This window comes from Phaenicophaeus curvirostris, chromosome 6, assembly GCF_032191515.1.
Source record: "Phaenicophaeus curvirostris isolate KB17595 chromosome 6, BPBGC_Pcur_1.0, whole genome shotgun sequence".
NCBI lineage: Eukaryota > Metazoa > Chordata > Aves > Cuculiformes > Cuculidae > Phaenicophaeus > Phaenicophaeus curvirostris.
Window position 1 is genome coordinate 18,527,585 of NC_091397.1, and position 25,409 is coordinate 18,552,993.

The window sequence follows — 25,409 nt, forward strand, 5'->3', positions numbered from 1 at the left end:
GCTACTCTGTATGACCCAACGGGCTATGACTTTGAATGCTTATCTCATCAGACTCCCCTCCCACAGAATATGTGCATCAATTGCCTTTTCCCAGTTTGACAAGGGCACTGGAAAGCATCAGTTTGAAAAACGCTGAAAGTATTTATTTTTTTCCTCTCACCCAACTCAGTCCCCATTACAATTTTATTTTCAATCAGCCTCTGCCTCCCCCTTTTTTTTGTTGATTGCCTGAACCGCTACGCACTGTATAATAAAATGCAATTGTCCCAAATGTCTTGCTAAAGAATAGGAAAAAAAATATTTTGGCTGTACTGCTCATTTATTTTCCTTTCTCAACTAGTTGTGTGTTTGTGCAGAATAAATACACACATAGTAGGCCCGTGCTTCTTTCTACAAACATAGATATACACATACTATATACAGACAGCACCGCAGCTTTCTTGTTTACTCTGACTCTCTCATTCCCTCTGGATATTTTTGCACGCTGTCATTTGTGGAATACTGTTGAAACCCAAAGGGATGTCAGCAGAGCCTGTCTTGCATTGCAAGCTGCTGGCAGTCTCATTAAGGATGGGAGAACAGCGTGGAGACCGCTGCTATTTTTCACAGACTGATGCTGCTGTTGGAAGTGTTTGGCCGAGCTTAATGGGCTATGCCAGCTGATTTCTTCAGATCCTCCTCAGTCTTGATTTTGTTGGTGGTGTCTCAATAAGGACTCTATAGTCATTACTAAAAATGCCAGCAGCTGCTGCCAGCATGTATGGGGAAAAAATATACCATCTATTAACATAAAAATTCTAAAAGGTTTCTACAGGGTAAAGATGCATGTTTTCTTACCAGCCTTGCTTGTATAATGAAATTACTTTGGATTTGTTACTGGGTAGCTATACTTTATGTTTGTTTATTTCAGAATTAACTGCATCATTTTGTTCTCTACCCAATTAATTTTAATTATTTCTAATCCTGCAGGTACTAATCACCACATTCATTGCAGACCCACAGAACCCAAATCTCCTGTTCATATATGTCTTCCAGGAAACTGTTCCCTATATGAGTGCCAAGGTATAAGGCAGGAAGGAGAACGTAGCTCTCTGTGCTTCACCATAAGTCGTCCCTTCTTCCCCCAGGTCAAGAGAAGAACACGTAGCCGTAACCATAGCCCCCTTCCTTCTTGGCTGATACAATTAAAGAGACAGAAAAAAAATCACAACTAAAACAGACTCCAGGGACTGCAGCAGTTGGGTTTCCCTGTGCAAAGCCAAACATTACTTCCTGCCTAATCAGACTGGGCAGTTTCTGGGCATTCTGAGGTTGAAGGAGGGCACTCTTGTTCACCCAGTCCACCTAGGCTGCTATGAAATCAGGGATATACAAGCCCTGTGCACAAAAGGGAACAAATTGGAAGAAACATATGACTGTACATTAAGAATTTAAGAAGTCAACTTGAAAAATGGTGGATCTAAAGTTTCTGTCCGACTTCCCAAAACTTGCTTTAGTCTTGTATTCAGTTTGAGGGCATCATACATAAAAAAGATATCTAAGAGCCAACCCCCTCCATCGAGGAACAACTAAGTTAAGGATGGCAGCTAAAGGAGGAATAGGATGTCTAAGGATTCCATATATGTGAGTCACAACATTCTTTAATTCCCCAACCACACTCCGTTTTTTCTTTTAAGCAAGGACTATCACTACCATTATTCCATCATATAAATAGGTTACTCTTGATGACCTCCCAAAGCCAAATCCCAGTGTCACAGACAGGTTAGCACCATCTACTGATTCCATGCCAGACACATGGCTGCTGGATGAGGGAAAGGCTGTGGATGTGGTCTTCCAGGACTTCAGTAAAGCCTTTGACACAGTTTCTCACAGCATTCTGCTTCGGAAACTGTCAGCCTCTGGCCTGGACAGGCGCACACTCTCCTGCGTGGAAAACTGGTTGGCTGGCCGGGCCCAGAGAGTGGTGGGAAATGGTGTGAAATCCAGCTGGAGGCCAGTGACAAGTGGGGTTCCCCAGGGCTCAGTGCTGGGTCCAGCCCTGTTCAATGTCTTTATCAATGACCTGGGTGAAGGCATTGAGTGCACCCTTCGCAAGTTTGCAGACGGCACTAAGCTGGGTGGAAGTGTGGATCTGCTGGAGGGTAGGGAGGCTCTGCAAAGGGATCTGAACAGGCTGGACCGCTGGGCTGAGTCCAATGGCATGAGGTTTAACAAGGCCAAATGCCGGGTCCTGCACTTGGGGCACAACAACCCTACACAGTGCTACAGACTAGGAGAAGCCTGTCTAGAAAGCTGCCTGGAGGAGAGGGACCTGGGACTGTTGGTTGACAGCCGACTGACCATGAGCCAGCAGTGTGCCCAGGTGGCCAAGAAGGCCAATGGCATCTTGGCTTGGATCAGAAACAGCGTGACCAGCAGGTCCAGGGAGGTTATTCTCCCTCTGTACTCAGCACTGGTGAGACTACTCCTTGAATCCTGTGTTCAGTTCTGGACCCCTCACCACAAGAAGGATGTTGAGGCTCTGGAGTGAGTCCAGAGAAGAGCAATGAAGCTGGTGAAGGGGCTGGAGAACAGGCCTTATGAGGAACGGCTGAGAGAGCTGGGGTTGTTTGGCCTGGAGAAGAGGAGGCTGAGGGGTGACCTCATTGCTCTCTCCAACTACCTGAAAGGAGGCTGTAGAGAGGAGGGTGATGGCCTCTTCTCCCAAGTGACAGGGGACAGGACAAGAGGGAATGGCCTCAAGCTCCGCCAGGGGAGATTTAGGCTGGACATTAGGAAAAAATTTTTCACAGAAGGGGTCATTGGGCACTGGAACAGGCTACCCAGGGAGGTGGTTGATTCACCTTCCCTGGAGGTGTTTAAGGCACGGGTGGACGAGGTGCTAAGGGGCATGGTTTAGTGTTTGATAGGAATGGTTGATCCGGTGGGTCTCTTCCAACCTGGTTATTCTATGGTTATGAATGCAACACAGTACTTTCAACAACAAACTCTCTATATTCTGGTAGAAGTTGGGTCCCATCCCCCCTTTTTGTCAAGCACATACAAACCACTAGTTTACTATGTGTTTACTTTCCCTGTAACGCACCTTGAGCTCCCTCCTTTCAATTGCTTTTTATTTAGAAGATAAACATTTCAGAACAGCACAGAAAGAAGGAAAATTTCTCTGCAGTGTTATCTAGCACATTATAGCCACCAGAAAATAAACTGAAACGTAAGGCAGAAACATGTTAGTATCCCATAAGTTGGGGTTTTCCCTTCCTTTTGTCTCTTTCCTAAAGTCACCTCCTCCCCTTCTCTGTCACTTGCTATATTTTCATAGCACTGGGGGAGTTGTATCTCTGAACTACTGAGCTGTATGCCTTAGATGTAATGGTGCTGGTAGCCCCACTGAGTAATACAGACTATGAAGTAAGCAGCCTTTCAAAGCTAAGTCAGACATTCACCATGGCAAAGGCTCACCAAATGGTCTGCACAAAGGCTAAGCTGCTCTGAATACTCAAGTCACCTGACAAAACTAAAGAGAGGAAGGAAGGGCTAACTTAAGCAGAGCTGGAAGTCCAGAGATCCCTGCTCTCTTCCTTACTCTGCTCGAGACTGGCTTTGCAATCTGGGACAAAGCATTCCAGCATCAGCAGGTATTTCTGTATCTGCCTTTAAAAAGATAAAAGAGAGGATGGTGAATATCATTTCATTAGCACGTAAGACAAACTGTGTGGAAAGCATTGCTGTACAACTATGTCATTTACCCTATTCCACAAGGTAGATTCCTATGAAACGAAGTGCAACAAGCAGCACATGGGACCTGCTCATAAAGAAAGAGCTGAATTCTCCTAAAGGGGTGACTGTAAGGTAAAGGGAGAGAAAGCTCCTCCACAGATTATTTCCAGCAAGTCCTCATCCCCAGGGTCACTGTCACTAAGCAAGGAGTCTCATACTCTCCAAGCTCAACAAGGAAAACCACTCCCTGCTGGCAAGGTTCATTCTGGGGGAGGTTTGTATTACCTATGTATCTTTCTCTTAGCCACGACATTCTTGTTGATTTATCACTGTAATAAGTGCTGTGGAAAAGAACAAATAGCTGGCAGTCTTCTGCTTTATATACAAGTTGAAAAGCCATTCATGCAGTGGCATTCATTTCCTCCCCCACGTTATTAACACCTTAAGGTGTGAACGTGAGCCACTTTTACATATACAGCGTCACTCATTAAAGAACTTCTGTCCTAGAATGTCCATTTCAATCCCTTTTTGCATCACAGGAACTCATTTATGGACTGTAGCACCAGTAAGCTTACTAAAACAAAAACACGTAACTGTCTGGTATAAAAAATAAAGCATCCTTTGTAACATCAGCAAACACTGCTTCTTATCCTCAAAACAGCACAAAGCAGTTTTGGCTTTATACTGATACATCAGGTTGGACTCAAGGGTAGCAGAAGTGCTGTACAGGAAGAAAGATTATTGTAAACTGTAGAGCAGCCTTTGTTAGCTCTAAAGAACATGGAAAACACTATGCAGAATAAACAGGGAGAGCAAAAAAATTTAAAAAAAAAAAAAAAAGAAGCAAAACCAACAGCTGGAGTGAGTCAGGTAGACAAAAGCTCTGCAAAAATCTATTTGAGCACTGTCAGCTTTACAACACCACACCCCAGAATTCCAACATGAAGAAATGATCTGTAATGTACATTTGAAGTAAAAGAAATGTTACTCTCTCCTTCAGCAGACAGCAGACACCCACCACCCTCTCAACAGGAGAGTGAAGCCCAGAATGCTGAGAATCCAGTCCTGGCTCAGAGCTGGTGGAGCTACATCAGTGGTCCATGAGAGCTACCTCAAGTTACTCACATCCACTAAGAGACCAAATCACAGAGGTGAGATTTTCCAGCCTGCCCAGAGACACACTAAAGTCTGACGAATGCTTTTCTCAAGACACAAAAATTTGAGACCTTTGCGGTCATCTTCCATGCAGAATTTCACTCTGCACTCGGTTTCCTAAATGTCACTCCTCTTGCCTCATGTGAGATAATAAAATGGAAGGGAGATTTTACTGAATGTCATGTTCATGAAGAAAACCCCTTTTCACAATCAGAGTGAATTCTATAGAGAAATAAAACCTAGTTTTTACTCCCACGAAAATTAATCGAGAGAAGTGAAAAAAAGTCCTTTTATTTCCCCTCCTTCTCCAACAAATTATTCCAGAGAGAGTATGTTTTTGCATTATTCTCTCTAGGACACACTCTTAATGGAAGATTTGAAAGGGAAGTGTAATTGTGGAATTATATCTAGTTTGATTTGACTCAGATTCTGTTTTCCTAAACATTCAGAATACAGAGCATGATTCAGACCCCACTACAGCAAACAGTGGGCTTTGAACCAGACCAAAGGTGTGTTAAAGCCCTCCATTGATATTTCTTCATTTTCTCCATTTTGATTTTGACTGTTTTCCACTTAACCTTCTCATAAGTTTTTTTTTCCCCTTTTCTTCTTCACTGCACAAAAAGATGCAACTTACAATCCCATCCCTCTGTTGACATTTCTGCTCACAAAATATTAGGGAAAGGAGGAGCACTTGCCAAAATATATAATCACATTCAGAGTAATTAGTATATATTATAAACCACAGTTTTCCAGATCTCATAGGAAACAACACTTTCTTCCAGGAAGAAATACGAATTATTATAAAAGTGCTCCCTTGAATTCAGAAGTTAAAAAGTACTTATAGAAAAAAGCATCTTTTTCCATTTGCAGAAATATTTTATTTAAAATTAGTCTTTCAAAGACTGCTTGATTTCTTGTTTCAGGTTTATTTTAAGAAAAAACAAAAAAAAACCCAAATGAAAAATACCAAAAAAGATATTTACAAAAATTCTGAGTTTTTCTTGCTCAAAAGTGTCAGTAGATAAATCCATCAAAACCAACTCTTTTCCTAAATGTATATTTGGCTTTGATAAACTGGCATTTTATAACTAATTAGGCAAACATCTCCTGGATTCTGGTAGACAACCGTCAACTTTCCTCATATTTTAATTGTCTTTTCTGAAAGCACAAAGGTGCATGAGGTACCTACTCTCACAGAAAACAAATAGGGGTCTTTGAAAACAACATCATATGCCACAATAAAAAGAAAAACCATTTAATACATTTTGATTTAAAGTTTCACGGCACACACGAACTGGCCAGGCTGAATGATCTACTGCATGCTGACAGACAGTGTCAGACAAAGACCTTCGGGAGGAAGGGGAAGCAGGAAGGAGCTGAAGAGAAACATTTAGTCAACTCTGTCAAAATGCTGGAATTTGGTTATGAAAGAATTACAGTATCCAATTCTGCCTGGTATTCTGTATCACTCTACCAAAAGTCCATGTTCTTCTGAATAACTAGCATTAGCATTTGAGCCACTTGCACAGTATTTTGCAAGGCTGTCCAGTCAAATGTGACACTGACATTAAATGCCTATTTTAAGTGTAAAAGAATTGTTTGACTTGCAAGCAGAACTTCATAAATCATTTCACTGGTAGTATTCTTTTTCCATATAGCTGCTATTTCGGCACAATAACTTAGCTTCTCTTATATTTAACACTAATATTCCTGAGATGCAAGCGTTCCTGAAACTCATGCATACCTTATTACCTTGTATAAAAAGATCTTTTCAGCATACAAACAACATTTGAAGTCTGTAAGGTAGTACTTATGCTACAGAAAATTATTCATAGTGTAGCTGAAGTGTAGCTCAGTCCACTGGGGACAGACTTACCTCAGAATTGTTGAGATGACACCTGTGTGTCCCTGAGAACCATCCCTCACTCGAACACTGGTCAATGTCCACCTTCTGCAGATTGATATCAACTTTGACAACACCTCTGAAAAGAGAAAAACAATCTTAAACACAGTGACTACACAAACAGGCTAAACTTCATTGTGATACTGCAGCCTGCAAAGCAGAACTGTATCTTTCTTCTAAATAAAGAATTTTATTAAATCATAGAATCATAAAAACCCTAGGTTGGAAAATACCTTTGAGATCATCAAGCCCAACCATACCTGTCTACTACTAAATCATATCCCTAAGCACTTCATCTACTCATCTTACCGCCAGGAATGATGACTCCAGCACCTCTCTGGGCAGCCTGTTCCAGTGCCAGATAACCCTTTTGGTGAAGAATTTTTTCCTAATGTCTAATTAGAACCTTCCCTGGCGCAGCTTGAGGCCATTCATGCTTGTCCTGTCACCTATCACTTGACCTTCAGTGACTTCAGCCCTGTCCCCCATGGCTCAGTGTCCTACTCCAGCAGGCACCCAAACCCCTCTCTCCCCAGCTCTGCCAGTCAGTGCTGGTATAATACCCAACACAGCATCAGAAGGGCAACACAAGCCAGGAAAAGGCCATTGATGTCTATGAAACCAAGATAAACATTTCCTACACACCGGTCCTCAAGGGCTGCCTGAACTGTATCAGTTCTATGCCAAGAACACTCAAGTGTTTAACAGTTTCCCTCAGAAATTTTTTTGAATGAAAAGCTAGCATCCCAATCTCAAAACCAATGCTTTACTTTATACACAACACCAAAATCACCAGAAGAAAAAAAGCCATAAGACTGAAGTTGCATGTCTTTTAAAAAAGCCTTCAAAAATGTCCTTATTCTCTCTAAAATAACTGCCAGAATTACTTTGCAAGTAGAACAGTTCTAGCATCATCTTGTGAGAGTACATATCTGCGACTGCTTTGCTGCTGTGCAGACTTAGCAAAAATGTCAGAATGTAACTCCTCGTACTATTTCTTAAATAAAAGAATTGTTTGAGTTGGAAGGGACCTTAAATATCATCTAATTCCAATCCCCCTGCCATGTGCCGGGACATCTCCCCTTAGATCAGGCTGCTCAAGGCCCCATCCAATCTGGCCTTGAACACCTCCAGGATGGGGGCATCCACAACTTCCCTGGGCAACCTGTGCCAGCGTCCACAACAGCTATAACTGGACATTCATCTTCAGACATACTACTAAGTCATTAGAGAAACACAAACATATAATTTAAGTGATCTGAAGAACTCTTTATGAAATTATGCAGTATAACCAGTAGGAAGTTAGTATAGATATGCTTCATCCTCCTCCTCCTCCTGCCTAGAATCTAAACAGCATGATGCCGAGTACACTTAGAAATGACCTAAGTGCTGTCTCTTGCAAGTTCAATTTCAAACTGCACGCACTACACTCAACTGCTTTTTCCACGTTGCAGGTGACCAATGACCTCAAGGGAAAACTGCCATACTGTCCAAACTAACTCTTTGCAAGATGGTGTTATCAGTGGATTACCAGCTTATTTTAACCTGGTGACAAGGTGTCCATCTCAGATGCTTGCAGAATTAATTCCTTATCTGGTCAAATACAGAACACAGCAGGTAAGTTTTCTGGAGTTTTCTGAGCATAAATATTAGCATGTGGGCTTGAGACAGGGCCTGTTCCGCAAGTGAATAATCTTACTGTGGCTGCATACAGGCATGAAGGAGGCAGCAGGACCAGGACCAGGACCAATACTATGCTATATACCAAGCACTTTGGCAAGGGTCTGTTGAGCACTAACACTGTTAGAATTAATCACTGATGATTCATCTTTATTAGGACTGCAACAGATTTGTCTGGGAGACTCCAAGCACTTCAGGAAAGTAGGTCTTTACTTCCTTTATATGGAAAGCTTTTCTCTTGTGTACATTTTGTTTTCAACTGTTAAGAGAGGAAACTCTCCTTTCCCTCTACAATCTACAAAAAGCTTTCCATTTTTCCCCACACTGCATATTATTCTTTTTTCACTAGACCTTTGCAACATATGTTCAAGCTTCATGGTAACATTACAGTTCTGCCGCGGTAGTAACAGGGTCAGCAACTACTTGAGGATACAATGCTTTCAAAAGAAAAGTTTAAGTATACATGGGGCATTTACAGAAAGCATCAAGACTTACTGAATTTATTTTGGAGGCTTTGCCACTTTAAAACATCTCAGACTTGTACCCTGTCATTATTACACAGAGTACATAGAAATGTACTTGAAGATGTATTTCTGTAATTCATCTGTGATTAATAAAGTAGCTGGCACAGCCTGGTTAGCCACCCACATTTTCAGTTATTTTTGATTCAGCATTCGGAAAATGGAACATATGGAAGAACACATCCTCCTAGAATGCATACAGTAATATATTTATTGAATTAACGGGGAATAAGTGTAGCTCTGCTATCTTGATAGAAGCAATCAAGACAAATATCAACTGTATAAGAATACAGTCCACTTGCCAGCATAATACATTCATCGACACAGACAATACTGCCTGGATAAACCCAAGCCACAGCGATACATTAATAACAATATTACTGGTAATTGCGGACCATCTGGCAAGTAAGTATATTTTGTTAATCTCCTTATAACAATAAATATTTGGGGTTTGACACAATTTTACAGTCTTTACGACAAAAAAAAAAAAAAAAGATACCTAAGGATTACACATTCGTATTTAACATGCAGATAAAAAGAATTAGTTGAATTGTACATAATAGATAATCATCAAAGAGCGATGTCATCAAGGACTTTCTATCTGGTCAGATGTTTGATTTAAGAGGCTTTCATGTCTGTCTTAATTTCCAGTACCAGTTTGTTGGCATGCTGTTTGCATTGAAATCTGTGCCAGAAATTGATTTAAGCTTATTTTCCTAACCTCCTAGCTATCTTTATAGTTTCAGTAGTTATAATATTTCATTGTAACAACATGTTGTAAAACCTCTATCTACAGAAGATTTTTTTTTGCCTGTACTGCTACATCATAAAAAAGCAGCGGAGTATGTCCTCTTTCTCCTAGCCAGCTTAAGCCAGAGTTGCACAGAATGACAGCCTGGTAACATGCAAATGGTTATAAACAACAGCTTTGTCCTCTAGATCTTCAAAAGATGTTTAACACTGAGGTCATCACAGCTCAGATAAACAGGCATTCGAACTTTGTCTTCTAAGTTTGTACACCTATTTGTGTACTTGTAAGCATTGTAAGCAGCCATAACTAAGGTGTAAGGCACAGTTATCAAACGCTCAAGTAGACCACCCTCAGACTTAAATCCCTGCCTAGATTCTTGCTACCATATTCATTCATCCCTACACGCTGTCATTCATAAGTTCTTCTCACCACAAAACAAGGAGGTAAGAAAAACAAATTCTCTACATCTATCTCAAATCTATAAATATCCACACATCTAGATAAATGCACACTGTAATTACTATGGCCAATGTTTTCAGGGCAGGTACCTCTTCAAACCATCCTTATTTCGGAGGCTGACGCTTCCAAAAATATTAATTTTCAAACAGTGCACACTACCCAACACCTGAGCCTCCTTCAATGTACCTTTAACGGAGCATACAAAAATAACCATAGAATCATAGAATCACCAGGTTGGAAAAACCTCTTGGATCATCAAGTCCAACCATTCCTATCAAACACTAAACCATGCCCCTTAGCACCTCGTCCACCCGTGCCTTAAACACCTCCAGGAAAGGTGAATCAACCACCTGCCTGGGTAGCCTGTTCCAGTGCCCAATGACCCTTTCTGTGAAGAACTTTTTCCTAATATCCAGCCTAAATCTCCCCTGGTGGAGCTTGAGGCCATTCCCTCTTGTCCTGTCCCCTGTCACTTGGGAGAAGAGGCCATCACCCTCCTCTCCACAACCTCCTTTCAGGTAGTTGGAGAGAGCAATGAGGTCTCCCCTCAGCCTCCTCTTCTCCAGGCTAAACAACCCCAGCTCTCTCAGCCGTTCCTCATAAGGCCTGTTCTCCAGCCCCTTCACCAGCTTCGTTGCTCTTCTCTGGACTCGCTCCAGAGCCTCAACATCCTTCTTGTAGCGAAGGGCCCCAAACTGAACACAGTATTCAAAGCGCGGTCTTGCCAGTGCCGAGTACGGGGCAGAATAACCTCCCTGGATCTGCTGGTCATGCCGTTTCTGATACAAGCCAAGATGCCATTGGCCTTCTTGGCCACCTGGGCACACTGCTGGCTCATGTTCAGTCGGCTGTCAACCAACACCCCCAGGTCCTTCTCCTCTGGGCAGCTTTCTAGTCATTCTTCCCCTAGTCTATAGCACTGCCCAGGGTTGTATTACCCCAAGTGCAGGACCCGGCATTTGGCACCTGGGTACCAAATCTGCAAGTGGCTTTCAGCCATAAGTTGTACTGGTAATCAAGAGCTTCTGCAGGTTCATGTTGCTTTTGAAAGTTAAGATTTGGGATTCTGCATCTCAGATGTTTTTAAAACTACTCTCTCCATATATCCAGCCAGAATTCACAAAAGGCTTCTGGGACATTACATATATCCTCGTTTTGATCCGGTCAAGGAGTTACCACTGATTTCTTACTAACAGGACAGAGACAGACTTATATAATTCCTCAGCCACAGCACAACTGCTGCTTTTTAGTACAAATTTTCACTAGTGAATCAGATTTCACTAAAAATAAACTTAACTGAAGAGTAAGGTATAGCAGTGTGGGCACACGTATTAGGATCCACCTGCAAAGAAAATCCCTGTAGACCATTTGGAACACTACTACAAAGGTGAAATACTTGAAGCTGAATCCTCTGCTGTCCCAAGAATTATTTCAAATATATGGCATACAGTGCTGCCTCTCTGGGAATTTCCCTGCAGTTTAGTCAGAGAGCTTCCTAGATACTTCAAGAAGTGGTGGTATTTTTTATGCTTAAGGATGTTTAAGCTCCTGCTTGCTCTGTCACAAAGCATCACCTTGTAAAGGAATGCAGAATTATCAATGACTGTGACGCACCACTTATATTGGATTCTCCCTATGAAAAAAAAAAGGTTTTGGAATCAAATTCAATCTATTTAGTAAGAAAACAGCATTTTTTTAAAGGTCCCAATGAGGTCAAAGAGACAGGTGGAAAAAGCATGCCTCAAAGAACAATATAGAAATGATCTAAGTAAAAATAGGTTTAGGAACAAGAAGAGCTTTTGAATTAGAAGGATCCCATACAGGAGAGATGGCCTCAGCCCAGCAACACCAAATCTTCTGACACTGAAGGTAATAAGGGAATTTTAAAACTGAAAAGCATGTGGAATCCAACATAAAAAAAAAAAAAAAAACTACTGAGAGGGATAAACCTGGGCAAGGAAGATATGAATCTGCAAGACCAAAAGACGTTTTTAGAAGCTGCACATTTAAAGCACAGGCTCTAATCATTAAAAATTTTTCAAATATCTCAGGAAAAGGAAGCCTAAAGTAGAAGCTCTAAGGCCAAGAGGCAAACAAGATATGAAAATTGCTCAAAGCCTTTGCAGAAAACAAATTATTTTCATCACTGCATACTTTAAAGACAAGAAGGCTCTAACCTTTGAGCCACTCTCAATTGTATCAATGTGACAAAAATCAGCTTACACGTGCAGGGATGATGACAAGCTGGGCACCACAGATATCCCTGCTTTGTTCCAACACATTGACAGACAACCACAAATAAGTGAGCAGAGACAGTCTGCAGGTGATAATGATACTTAGTATAAACCAGAACTAGATGTGATTGGCAGAGAGGAGATGAATGAATGTTTTCCAAAGTGTTTTCTTATCATAAGAATCTGGGATTTCCCAGTGAATCTAGATACGTGGAGCAAATTTTAAAACAGAATATAATTTTTTTTCCCAAGCAATTCATAACTATATTATGGAATCCAGTGCCAAACTGCATTGCAGAAGAGAAAGATGGGTCAAAAAGTGAATTAAAACCATGGAGGTCAGTTTAATCCATACTTGCTATCAATATTCATTCAGATAGCATCTGAAAAGCGGGTTGGGGAGGGGTTATTATTTATTATTTGTAAATGGGATATAACAAAGATAAGAGAACTTGTTACTTCCACCACTCTTACATTTTTCCCTAAGTACGTCCCAAAAGCTGCTTTTGGAGAGAGGGCTAGGTACACCTTTCATGTGACCTAACACTGCCATATTTTTGTTCTTATCTTTAGGAACATTCCTCTGTCTCAGCCCAGATTCATGAATAGACAGAATAGCAGGTGACAGTACTGGAGCTGAATCTCAGATAGTAAGATCTATCATACATTCATTCCCTTTAAAAGAGCTTTGATAACCTGCTGTGATGGAAGTCTTGCCCAAGGGGTGGAGAACAGAGGAGTGTAAACAGCAGTTTGATCCCAAAAAGCTAATTCTTTTTATTGCAACCTACCAAGTACTACACAATTGTGGACATAAACACAGTATGTGTTTCATTCCTCTCCCAGCCATACTTAACTTATTTCACTTTTTGTTTCTCCACTTGTGAAGAAAGCTGAATCATACTTCTAAACAAGAACCCCCTATTTATTGTTCTTTCTGTTTCATCACCATCTAGTTTTCTATCCTTATCCATGACCTCATACAAAAAAGACATCACTGATTGCTCAAAGAACACTTAAAACATACTGGGGGTTTCTATAAGCAGACAGTAAATCAGAGGAAGACATTTCTTTGTTCTCACCTCTTTTTCAGGAATACAAATCCAAGACTTTCAGAAGTTCTAGGAAATAAATAATTCCTTTTCATTTTTAAAACCTGTTCCAAATCTACTCATGTCTTCCATCATACTCCATAGGCCAGGGGATGTTACAGAAAAAATGTTAAGTCTCATAATTTTAAAATATTTTCAGGATTATAAAACTAATGTATCATATCACAAAAAAATGAGAAAACCTCCTTAAAGTGTTAAAATTAATTTTCTTTCTTAGTTTTGCACTGAGACTAGAGAGAGATAAACTAGGGAAAAAAATAAGATGGCTAAAGGAAGAAATTAAACCATATTTAAAAGAAAAAAAGTTACTAATTTTTAGAATTTCTCTTTTTCTGTCTATATTTCTGGTTATTTTATCAAACAATTTAATAGCTGTGAAGTATTTAGCAAAATATGAAAAAATGCATATTCCCTAAAAAATTACTTGTCATATATACTTCTGCCTCCATGTTTTAATTTGCCTTCAATAACGTTTCCTTAACTAAGCGCTCCCTTATGGCCTAACGCTGGAGCGATCTGAGTCATTGTAATAGCACAGTGGAAATCACTACGTTACACTGCCTTTAGAGAAAACACAGCTAAGTTTAACTGTGCAAACTTTGCACTAAGGAATACCTCTCCAATACTTAACAGAGAAGTAGCAAATGCCAGGAAGACAGAAAATATTAAGAGGTAACACTTGTTTCAGCCAAACTTCAGAATGAAGTTACCTGCAAATGCTCCAGAATGCATCATCATTCAAAACAAAAAAAAAAAAGAAAACAACAAAACAAAACCCCCAAACCAACAAACAAAAAAAGCCACCTTACTCTACCTGATGATTGTATAGCTTTCTGCTAAGACAGCCATTATTCCATTGCATTCTCCCAATAGTCCTTAAAAAAAGACTGCAAATACTGCCCTGGATTTGGCAAAAAAACTGCCTGGCCATCTGGGAGGGAAAAAATTGTCCCTGTACACTAAAGATATTCTGACCTCCTTGATGAAATATAGTGTGATATCAATGATCAGTTCCCAAAATGTTGACATACTGCAACACGGCATTAAAGAAAATTAGAACAGCATGCAAGAGAACATTTTGAACTGCAAAAGCAGCAATTCATTCATCAGAGTTCGGGGATAATTGATGTCATTGCACAAAACTGAAACACTGCAAATGGATCTGACTAATCGCGTTCAAGAAATACTGGAACAAGACTTGAGAAGAGGGACCATGGCAACAGAGAGCTTAAAAGGAGGCTAAAGAAAGCTTATTTGTGTAGTCTAGTAAACAAAGGTGGAGAAGGGACTGCTGCCTATAAATAGGTCAGGGCAGTAAACATCAGCAGAGTGCTATTTCAGACAGAAGGCAATTCTGGAAGAGAAATAAATGGATGAGAACTGACTGTGAATAAACCTAGATCAGAAATCAGAAGCAGCTATTCCTACCATTAGGCCTGGCATGCCAGCAGACTGGAGAGTCTAGAGAGAAGCCCACCTACTTTAAGATGGAGATCAGTAAGCTGATGAGATTTAAGGGGGCTTGTGACAATGGACCAACTCAGTGACCCAGGAGGACTTTTTTTTTAAAAAAACCTCCTATGATCCTAGTAGTTCACTACTTGCACACCTTTCTTTCAGATCAGAGTGATCCTCCCCATTGGCCTCGTAGACCACTGAAGCACTGAAAACATCTCATCTCCTCTTCAAAGACCAAGCAAGCACTTTTAGAGAATGAAATACAGTCATAACTTGCAACTTCTCACATCTTTCCACTTCCACAGTAGGGCTGAAAAGAGATCAGCTGAATCACCATGTGCCGCAGAATATGGTTCAGTCTCATCATGTAACAGAAAGTAACAGAGATCACAGAAGATCAGTGACAAGTGCCATCATGCCCTACCCTGGAGCTGGAGAGCAATCAGACATATTCAGTGAATTCCAGCTGCAAGCTGCATCAGCTCAGACTCTTTAAGAAAGGAGAAGGGAATGGTTAATATCACAAAGTGATTACTTCTGGTCTCTGTGGATCTCCACTTCTGAATGACAGCCTACACTGTAACGTGTAAGCAGGTGGGAATTCGGTCCACCTAAAGTGCAGGGAGAGAAAAGGACAATGAATGCAGATGAAGCGCCAGCAAGCACTGCTAGGAAGCTGCAAATGTGGTCCCACCGGAACTGGACAGCTTCTGGTACATTTATCAGCACAATCAAGTCATCTTTGGTTTCTCCATCTCAGTACTGGCCTATAGTGTCAGCCTTGGCAAGAAAAACCACCATATTCTCTCACCAACCTTGGCCTTCACTTCAGATAGTTTGGTTGTCAGCTCTTGGGAAGGGGTCAAGGGAGGGGGTGGGAGGTGAAATTAAAGACAAATAGCAAGCTGTTCGCAAGAACTGCATGCCAACAGCACTCATTTCCTCTGGCAGAAGGCACTATAAACGTTCACAAAGTGAAGAACAAAGATTTTCTCTTTTTTTTGGTGTACTTTCAGAGTGTCATTGACAACAGCACAGCAATAGTAGCATGTATTGAACATAACCCATAGTAATCATTAGTATTGCCTTCATTAAACTCTTCCCATTGCTACACCATGTCACAAATCCATCTGTTACTGCAACAGAAGAGACTAAGAAGCAGGAGCAACGGCTTTTCCTTCTGTAATTGGAAAGAACTCTCTTCCACAGAGATAATGTGTTCTTGAACGCCTCTTATTCTAATGCACCATGCCATAAACCCAATGTCAGCAAAGAAGAAAGTACACAAACTCTTAGAAGAATATTAAAGGGGCACACAATAAATTACTATCAATGACCTCAGGTCAGACTATTAAATGGAAGGAGCACATAAACTGATCCATTAACATGTTCCTAACAGATATTTCATACATACTGAATAGTTACCAATAGTTACCAATGTAACTTTCTCAAAAGGTGGAGATTAATACATATTGCTTTTTACCATATGGGCTTTAAACAGGAATTTAAAATTAAACCATTATGTCACTCAAAGACAGAGGGTGAAGGGAAATAAAGCTTATTTCAAGAGGCACCTTATAGTGATTAATACTAATGCTGTAACAACTACATTAGAATTTACATTTTTGTATTACATGCTTATACTTTAAACCACTTCTCCTCTTAAGAACTCACGCTGAGGCATGCCTACCAAGTATAGAAAATACTGTGCAACATTAAGACATCCAACAAGTTTGGGCAGCAGTGTATTTTGTTTATAGAACTTCCTATGTAGCTGCAGAGGTATTACTTGCGATATTGAAAAAGTAAGCTTTTATTAGAAGCCCATCTTTCATATAACGTAAGTCAAACTAGGAACATAGGAACCATTATTTAGCCTTGCCAGAATATGTGCATGTATGTGTGTGAATATATATACACACACACTTGTTCCACTCGCTTCCTTCTATAGTTACAAAATATACTGACCCATTTGTTTTGACAATACAACATTTTGTTAGTTTTGTCCTAACTGTTCAGTACAACGGCAATACAACACTTCAAATTTGCACAGGACATCCAATGACGCTATCTTCTAAATATGAAGAGGTTCTCCAAGCTTAGAAGTGCTTACTGGGTGCCCTCTGAAGTTACAATAGGTTATTCTATCACTGAAGTGAAGGCAGTGCTTTGTACTACACCCAGGAGGACCTGTACTGGTTGCCTTCATTGTCCAGGATTACTCCAAAATGGATCCGGTCTGTTCTCCACACCAGACCTACCACAGCAGAAACCTACAACACCAAGATGCTTCTTGGCATCACAGGATCTTGGCACAGAGCCGAAGTTGAAGCTTTAGACTGTTGTTCAATAGATCTGTTTTTCTTTTAACTGAAGTCAAGACCACAGCTTCTTTGAATTAAGCTTTATATCAAGAACTAGATTTGGAGACAGTTAGCATCTGTCACCCAACCTCCAGCCTGCTTCTTATTACTATGTGTACCTCTATTCCCAACAAGAGATCAGCCTACACGTGCTTTCTTCTGCATCCTGAAGTTCATCAAGTGTGAAATACCGCATTTCAGTAAAATACAAGAAGCCTCTTGAGCTTTTCTGGGGACTCACACACACATATCTGCTAGGGTCCAGAAGAGCTCTGGCAGTGGAGCTGTTCTTGGTCCTGAAAGGAATTTAGCAACAATCAGCTTGCAGATGAGCTCTTAACCTTACCAGCCTCGTAACTGTGAGGATTTCAGGGCAAAAAGTAATTCCATAGAGAAATCCAGCCACTTTCTATTCAGCTGATTTTTATTCCCTCTACCCCACCCCCCCACCCCCACCCCATGCATGCACAACTGCATTCATACCTGTTTGATCCCAATGACTAAGCCAAGAAAACCAGAGTTCACATACACAACTGCCTGACCACCTAGGTGTGGCAAAATTTCTTCAGCATCTGCTACGGTTTTGTTTATCTTTACCTACTATCCAACTGCAGCAGAAAGGAAATCCCATGATCCTCTCCCACCTTCTGAGAAATGCCAGCTGCTTCTAGGCAGTGGTCGTTCCCTAAGGTACAGTTGCCCCGAGCACCATGACAGAAATGCCAGCAGGAAAAATCTGACATCCTACGCCCCACAGGTTGTTCTCAGTCCTGGGGTACATCCCTCTCTGCTGTCAAAATAAGATGACACAAGAATGTCATCTTTTTATACCGTACCCTCTGCTGGTCACAGTCCAGTTGCAAAGTTCTGGAGGTAATGGCATTAAAAATACAAACAATTCTTTACATATGCCATATTTCAGCTACACAGCCATGTAACAGTTTATCCTAAGAAAAGCTTTCCTACTGCCAGCTCAGGTCGTAGCCACATGTACTATGGCAGAACTGCAGGCACAAACGCTTATTCACCTACAAATGTATTTAGCACTGACCAAGCTTGAGCATCCCACAGGGTATGCACTCTGGAGACCAGAAACAGCAGTTTACCACTATAAAAATATTGTTTCCCAGCGGGTTAAAAATCATAGCTGGGGGCGAGCCAGTTTTACTTATGCCATGCAGTAAGAAATAACAACTCTGTAAACATCATCTCCTTGCAGTCAGAAATAAACTACGACTGGCAAACACTGTTCTCGCCCCCCCACCCAGAAGGGTGCCAGGGACCCACATCAACACCCATTTCTGTGGGAGCAGGTGAAGCAACTGCTGTCACACAGGCAGAGACGAAAGCAGTTCTGCTGAGCAACAGCTCCGTAACGCAGGCGAAGGTAGAGCTCAACAGGAAGGCCCGAGGTCACTCTGGTGTGACCGAGCAGCCCACCTGGCAAGGGTTGTTTAGGTCACTCCAGAGACACAGTGCGCCCTCCCCTAGGGGAGGGGAAGGGCCAAAACCTCATCCTACCCTTTTCTCGACAGAAAGCGAGCAAAACCCCCTCCTCCTACCTGAACTCAGGGAGGAGGTTTGGCCGCAGCCCATAGAAAGCAGCAGAGAGAGTCACTAGCCAGCCAGGTTTGTAATTCCCATTCTCACATTCCAGGTAAGGTGAGGACCACCTGATGTGGTTCTTATCGGTAGTGAAGCTCTCCCGCTTCTTCCAGCTGTTCTCCAAAGTTTTGTGGCCCGTGTTTAAGACCTTCCTGTGCAGATGAGGCCTCCACTTGCGCTTCAAGCTATGGAACCCCTCCATCTCCACGGAGGCGTTGGCCAGGCGGTGAGCCGAGGAGGACAAGTCCTGCAAGAGGACCTGACTTTCGTGCCTGCTCGCCTGGAGAAAAACCTGGGGGGCGGAGGAGAAAGGCTCCGTGCTGAACGTGATAGCTGCCCTGGAGATGTTAGGGTCCCCCTCCAAGAGGCTTCGGATCAAGGCGCGGTACCACTCCAGGTCCTCCTGCAAGTTCTGCTCCCGCGACTTATTGCTCTGGAGGATCACGTTGAGGAAGTTGGTGGCGTGGGTGAGGGTGTCCAGGGCGCCGTGCAGGGACGGGTGCGCGGCGGAGCGCGACTTCCCGGCGAGGCCGGCCAGCTCGTAGCGCCCGGAGCAGTTGGCGCGGCGCAGCTCCCGGGAGTCGCCCGTGTAGAGGAACGAGGCCACGTCCCGGGGCACCTCCTCGGCGAGCCGCTGCGCCAAGACGCTGCTCTCCGGAGAGCGGCTCCGCGGCGCCGGCTCCCGGCTCTCGACGTGGTTGTAAAGGGGCTGCCTCCCCCGGAGCGCCCGCTCCCGCCCTCGGCCCGCGGCGCCGAGCCCGCGCTGGGCGAGGAGGAGCAGCAGCAGCAGCAGCAGCCGCGGCGGAGCCATGTCCCGCGGCCGAGCCCCCGGCCCCAGAGTCACCTGTGGCGGCGCGGCCCCGCGCCCGGCAGCGCCCGCGCTCCCGCCGCCGCGCTCACTGAGCCGCCGCCCGGCCCAGCGCGCAGGGGCGGCGGCGCCCGCGCCCGGTCCCCCCGCCGCGCCGCGCCGCCGCCCGCGCTCCGCCGCTCCGCATCCTCCGGGAGCCGCCGCCGCAGGGCGGGGGGGGGTGGACGCGCGGCGCCGCCGCCGCCGCTCGCTGCGGAGGATGCGGGGACGCGCGGCGCTGCGGGGCGATGCTGGGGGATGCGCGGCGCTGCTGCTGCTGCTGCTGCCGCCGGGGAGGCTGCGGGAGGCTGCTCACCGGGCGGCCCCGCACCGCTCCGCACCCCTTCCCCGCCGGCCCTTATAGGTGTACGCCGGGCAGCCGCCGCCCCGTGTGGCCGCCTCGCCTGTCAGTCAGCCGGCAGCCACTCACGGGGCAGGAGGACGGCGCCGTGCGGCGCTGCAAGAGGCGGCGCCCCCGCCGCGGAGAGGCGTCGAGGCTCCGCGCTTCGCCTGCCGCCGGCCGGGCCCGCGGGGGGAGGCGGGGGAGCCGCTGCCCTCCGCGAGGAGCCGGGGGCGCGGGCGGGGAACCGGCCGGCGGGGGCTGCGCCCCGGCCCGTGCGCGGCGAGGGCGGGAGCGACACCTGCCGGCGGGCGCGGGGCTGGGGGCGCTGATGTTGGCTCAGTTCTCTCCGCCCCCGCCCCGCCGGGGAGAGGACGAGCGGAGCCCGGCGCTCCGGGGGAGGCAGGTGCGGCCGGATCCGCAGGGCGGGGGCTGCTGCCCGGCGGGGCTGCCAGCCGCGGGGAGGGAGGCGCTCTCGCCTCGAGCAGGCGGGCACCGGCCCCTCGGTGTCCCCGAGGCGCGCAGGAACAGCCCCTCGGCATCCCTAGGGCGCGCAAGCCCCTCGGCGTCCCTACTGTGCGCCGGCCCCTCGGCTTCCCAAGGACGCGCAGGAGCAGCCCCGGCATCCCCGGGGCGCGCAGGAGCAGCCGGGCTGCCCCGGGAGGGCCGGCGGGTGCGGGGGGCACAGGGCTCGGCGTTTCGGTGGGAAGGGGCAGCTTCGCCTTCTGGGCCTGCGGGTCCCCAGCCAGGACACCCGCACCGTCTGCGGGTGCTGCTCTTCCCGCGAGCCGCGTGTCTCGGCCGTCCCGCAGTGATGGGAACTGAGCTGCTTCCCTCTCCCTCCCACTACAGTGGCGGGCTGCTTGTATTTCTGTATCCGTAATTGTTCCTCCTTTTTTCCCCTTGGTGTATTAACTCTAAGAGGCTAAAGCCTACTGGTATTTTCAAAGTCAGCCACTTAATCCAGTGGCTTTCAACGCTGACCTGCAGAACACCTGCATGGAGCCGAAGCAGTGCTGGCCGATCCTCCTGCCCTCCTGAAACTGCCCTTGGGAAAACACAAATGCCTAGAAGACGTAGTTAGGGTTTTCCAGATAAGTCATCGGTTATGCGGGCACCACGATCAGTAATGTGGGTCTAGTTTAGCAACGCGTTTAAACATATGCTTAATTTTGTGCATTTTCTCTGGCAGAAGTATTCGCCTGCTCAATGTTTTACTCTTGGATGAAAGCTTTGTGATGGGGCGGTTAGCAAAGGATGAATTTTAAAGGAGGTAGTCCACAACAAAAGCTCCTATTGACAAATGATTCCATTCTGGTTTAATATAAAACCCCATTTTGGAATTCAAAAGTGCAGATGAAGAGAGAAGTAAAAAGAGGATCCTTTTTTTCTTTTTTTTTCCTTTCTCCCACACACACATGTGCATGCACATCCTATAAGGAGCAGATTTCAATCATGCAGAATATATGATCTAATTTTAAACCACCAATGAGATATATCTGCTCCTCAAAGCATACTATTATTTTAGAATTATTTGAAACTATACATAAAGGAATAGTCATTCTAATACAGCTAAGCATAAACTACATTCACAGTCCACATATACAAGTGATGTAATGCACTTTATCTTTGCCTATGGTCACCTTTAATAATATCCCATGAGGATAAGAGAGAAAGTTATAAATACTTCTTTTCTTTCCTCATTGCATGCAGTGGAAGAGGATATTCACTGCTTTAGGATAATTTGCTTGTGCTGAACTTTTCCCTCAAGTGAATAGCCTGTGAGATTATTTAGAAACCGCATGTGCTGAGCAGCTCGGAAGCTGGTATTTACAGTTTAGCACAGCACAGGGAGGCTGTGCTTCCAACTCTACACTGAACAAATACCTAAAGATGCCTTGTTTGCTGTGGATAAGTGAGAACCGGGGCTTTTGACAGGAGCAGCTGTCAGGACTGAGCTAAGCTAACATGGGATCTGTCACATGGGGAGATATCAATGGCAACATAAATAAACAAGCAATTTTTTTAGTGGTGCGTCTGTGCTGATTCTCTTTACTGGCTGTCACAGACTACTCTAAAGGAAAGGTCACTTCCCTGATGGGAATTTGGTCCCCGTACTGTAGCCTGGCTTTTAATATTTGTCTAAATTACCCTAGGCCTGCTAAACGGCCATGCTCACACATTCTTGAGATAATCAAATATCCCTTTAATGTACTTGCATAGTAAATTCCTTCTATTTCCTGATCTCCTCATAGTCCTTCCAAATACCCTTTTCCAATAGCACACACCACTCCCCCATGCCCTTGTCCTTCACTAACAACCCCAGAAACTGTTGTTCCTAACACAAAGGTTTGCTAGGAGCAAAGACACAAATAGATCAGGGCACAAATCCAGCTGCTGGAAGTGTCTCCCTTATCTCAGAGTTAGAAGGCTCCCTTTTTTATGTCTTATCAGTTTACTCTTTGTGCTCTTTGCACTATTTTGTCAGAGGGAGAGGATGAGAGGTTAGCTGGAGGACTTTCTCATGAAGATTGCCAGGCTTGTTCAGTCTTGTACAGCAGCACCCCCGAGGGTTCAAAGACCCTTTCTACATCCTCTAGGGCTTCCTCCTGCAGTCAGTTCAGACCTGCTTCCAAACAGCTGTTGTGTACGGCCAAGTCCAAAATGAGACACAAACAGATTTTAAGCTGTTGCAGATGTGCATCTCCTTAAGGCTTTGTAAAAACTATGCTGCAGGACCTGGAGCCTACTGTTCATTGCTCACATCCAGGAAACTGGCAATAAGGAAAGACATTATCCTCTTAGATTAGAGAAATCCTCCAAGTGTTTCATTTACATGAGTTTACTAAGGATTGGAAGATATTTAGGAACGTTTGATCATTGTATTTTTATTTTAATATTAAAATGTACTGGTGATTCTAGCCTGTCATTTGTAATAAGTTGACTGCATGAGAAATCTGTTCAGCTGTGACCAGTACAATGTGAAAATGGAGTGAGAGTCCCTGGGTCAAGATTACTGTGATTGAATAATGTTTCCTCTGCTTCTGCCTCAGTTCTGCCAGAGGTGCAGCATCAAGCCATCCACCAACAAGGAACTGGGAGCCATCTGACCATTTTCCTGCATATTTCTGAGTTGCTACAACTATCACAATTGCTGCTTGCAAAGTACCTGTACATGAAGGGTCTCAATTCATTGTATTACCTATCAGGCTAGAAGTCTGCACTTAGATGTTGCATAAGCTCAACCTGAGCCTAATTACAATGTAGAAAAAATAGCAGCACAAAATGTTAGCAATTTTTAACGAGCTAGAGTAAGTGTAACCTACTTTCTCCAGATAGTGCCTGTACAAAAAGATCTTGGTTTATATGAACTATTTGAAATTCTAGAAGCATCAGAATAATTACATTGTTAAAACCAATTGGAACAAAGGAAAGAATGTAGTTGCTGTGAAATATACTTAAAGACTCAGCTATTTATAAATATTTGTTCTAAACTGATTAGGTGATAGAGTAAACTAAGAGTAAATGCTAAAACTTTGAGAATGATGCATTGTATTTCTCTCACAAAACAGAAACATAATGTTTATCAAAAACATTGCTTATGGCATATAAAAAGACATGAAAAATTAAGTGGTTTTAGAATACAAGTACTCTTACTTTTAGCTTAATGGGTGGGTGTTGGTTTCTTCTCCCAAATGATAGGTGATAGGACGAGATGAAAGGGCCTCAAGTTGCACCAGGGGAGGTTCAGACTGGACATTAGGAAAAATTTCTTCAGTAACCCGAGAGGGTTATCTGGCACTAGAATCAGCTGCCCAGGGAGGTGGTTGAGTGACTGGAGGTATTTAAAAGACGGGTAGATGAAGTGCTTAGGGATATGATTTAGTAGTGGACAGGTACGGTTGGACCTGATCATCTCAAAGGTCTTTTTCAACCAAGTGATTCTATGATTTTTTGGTCTGTTTGATAAGTCCCTTCTGCCTGCCAATAAATTCCGATCCCATTAGTTCATTTCAGCTAAGTATGACATCAGTGTGAAGGTCTCAAATTTTCTGTGAGCTTCTACAAATGTTGTGGAATTCACAGCTGGACCAAAGAAAGCAACCCATGTTCATTTTTGTGCTAGGGGACAAGCAGCAGAGTGAGTTCATCAGTTACACAGTCATTTCGGTCTTTCATTTGGCCATTCATATTGGTCAACAAGCATAAACATTACCCCCCAAAAAATGGTGCATGCGGGTCAGCCTCCTTACCCAACAGACAGGGAACAGCCAAGGGGGCTGGCAGGGCGAAGCTTAAAAAGACAAGGGGGAACTGGAGATACTGCTGATGGTGGACACAGTGCCATGAGGCTTTAATTTATGATGCAAACAGTACACGGGGGCCAGGACAATTAAAATTAATATCACCACCTAAATATGTGAAAGAAAAAAATATATATGAAATAGCCAAAATGCAGAGTACTAAAATTCTTTCTTGGAAGCTGATGGAAGAAGAGGCAAGAGCTTACCTGTCAGTTAATGTTCACTTGTAGTGAGAATCTCAAAGCCACTGGATATTTTCTTAGAAACATTGGGATGGAAGGAATCTCTCAGAGGTTAACCCAGTATAGCGCTCCTGCACTGCAGCAGGATTATGTACAGCACGACCATCTGTGGCAGGAGTTTATCCATCTTGTCTCAGAGAACTTCCAGTTAGGTGGACTCCACAGCCACCCTAACTGCCTTGTTCCAGCTTTGTTCCCTTAGCACTGAGTGTGGGTTGAGGGGATTGCCTAATAAACTCAAACTCTTTTTTACTTTCTTTGTTTCTTTGCTTTCTTCTCAGACTTCAGTCATGATAAACCAGTATCTGCCTGCAAAAGACCACTTTGACTTACTCCTTTCTTTCTAAATTAATGAAATTTTTAACAGGCCATGCTTTCTAAAGCTGTTATTGGCCCTGCTGTTCTCTTCACTGTCCGCTTTGTTACCCTCTCTAGGTGTCCCAGACAAGGCCTCTGGCTATGCATTGTCTACAGGCTGTGTAAAATTCTTTGTTAACACACTCCACACTGAAATCTGCCTGCTTTTTCACCTTCACCATAGTGTTGACCACTACTCAAGTCTGTAATGCTGTGTAATCCTCATAACCTTTCAAAACATATTGCTTTCTAGTTATCCATTATCTACTTTTATTTGAGGATTTGAGCTCTGCTTCATCCGAGTAGTACTTTGCACTTGTCTTTGTTGAATTTTACCTTACTGATTTTAGGCCATGTC

The 25,409-nt window shown here is 43.8% G+C and overlaps 1 protein-coding gene across 1 annotated transcript in view; it reads right to left on the reverse strand.

Annotated features, from left to right (window-relative positions):
• The window catches only part of GPR158 (G protein-coupled receptor 158), a 195,293-nt gene extending 175,468 nt beyond the window's left edge, over window positions 1-19,825 (reverse strand). The window contains exons 1-2 of the mRNA XM_069859510.1: window positions 18,919-19,825; window positions 6,752-6,857 (exon numbers count right to left, since the gene is read on the reverse strand). Of these exons, the coding sequence (XP_069715611.1) occupies window positions 6,752-6,857; window positions 18,919-19,772 (960 nt within the window). The 5' untranslated portion in view covers window positions 19,773-19,825. The remainder of the gene's footprint in view (window positions 1-6,751; window positions 6,858-18,918) is intronic.
• Window positions 19,826-25,409: the final 5,584 nt, after the last annotated feature.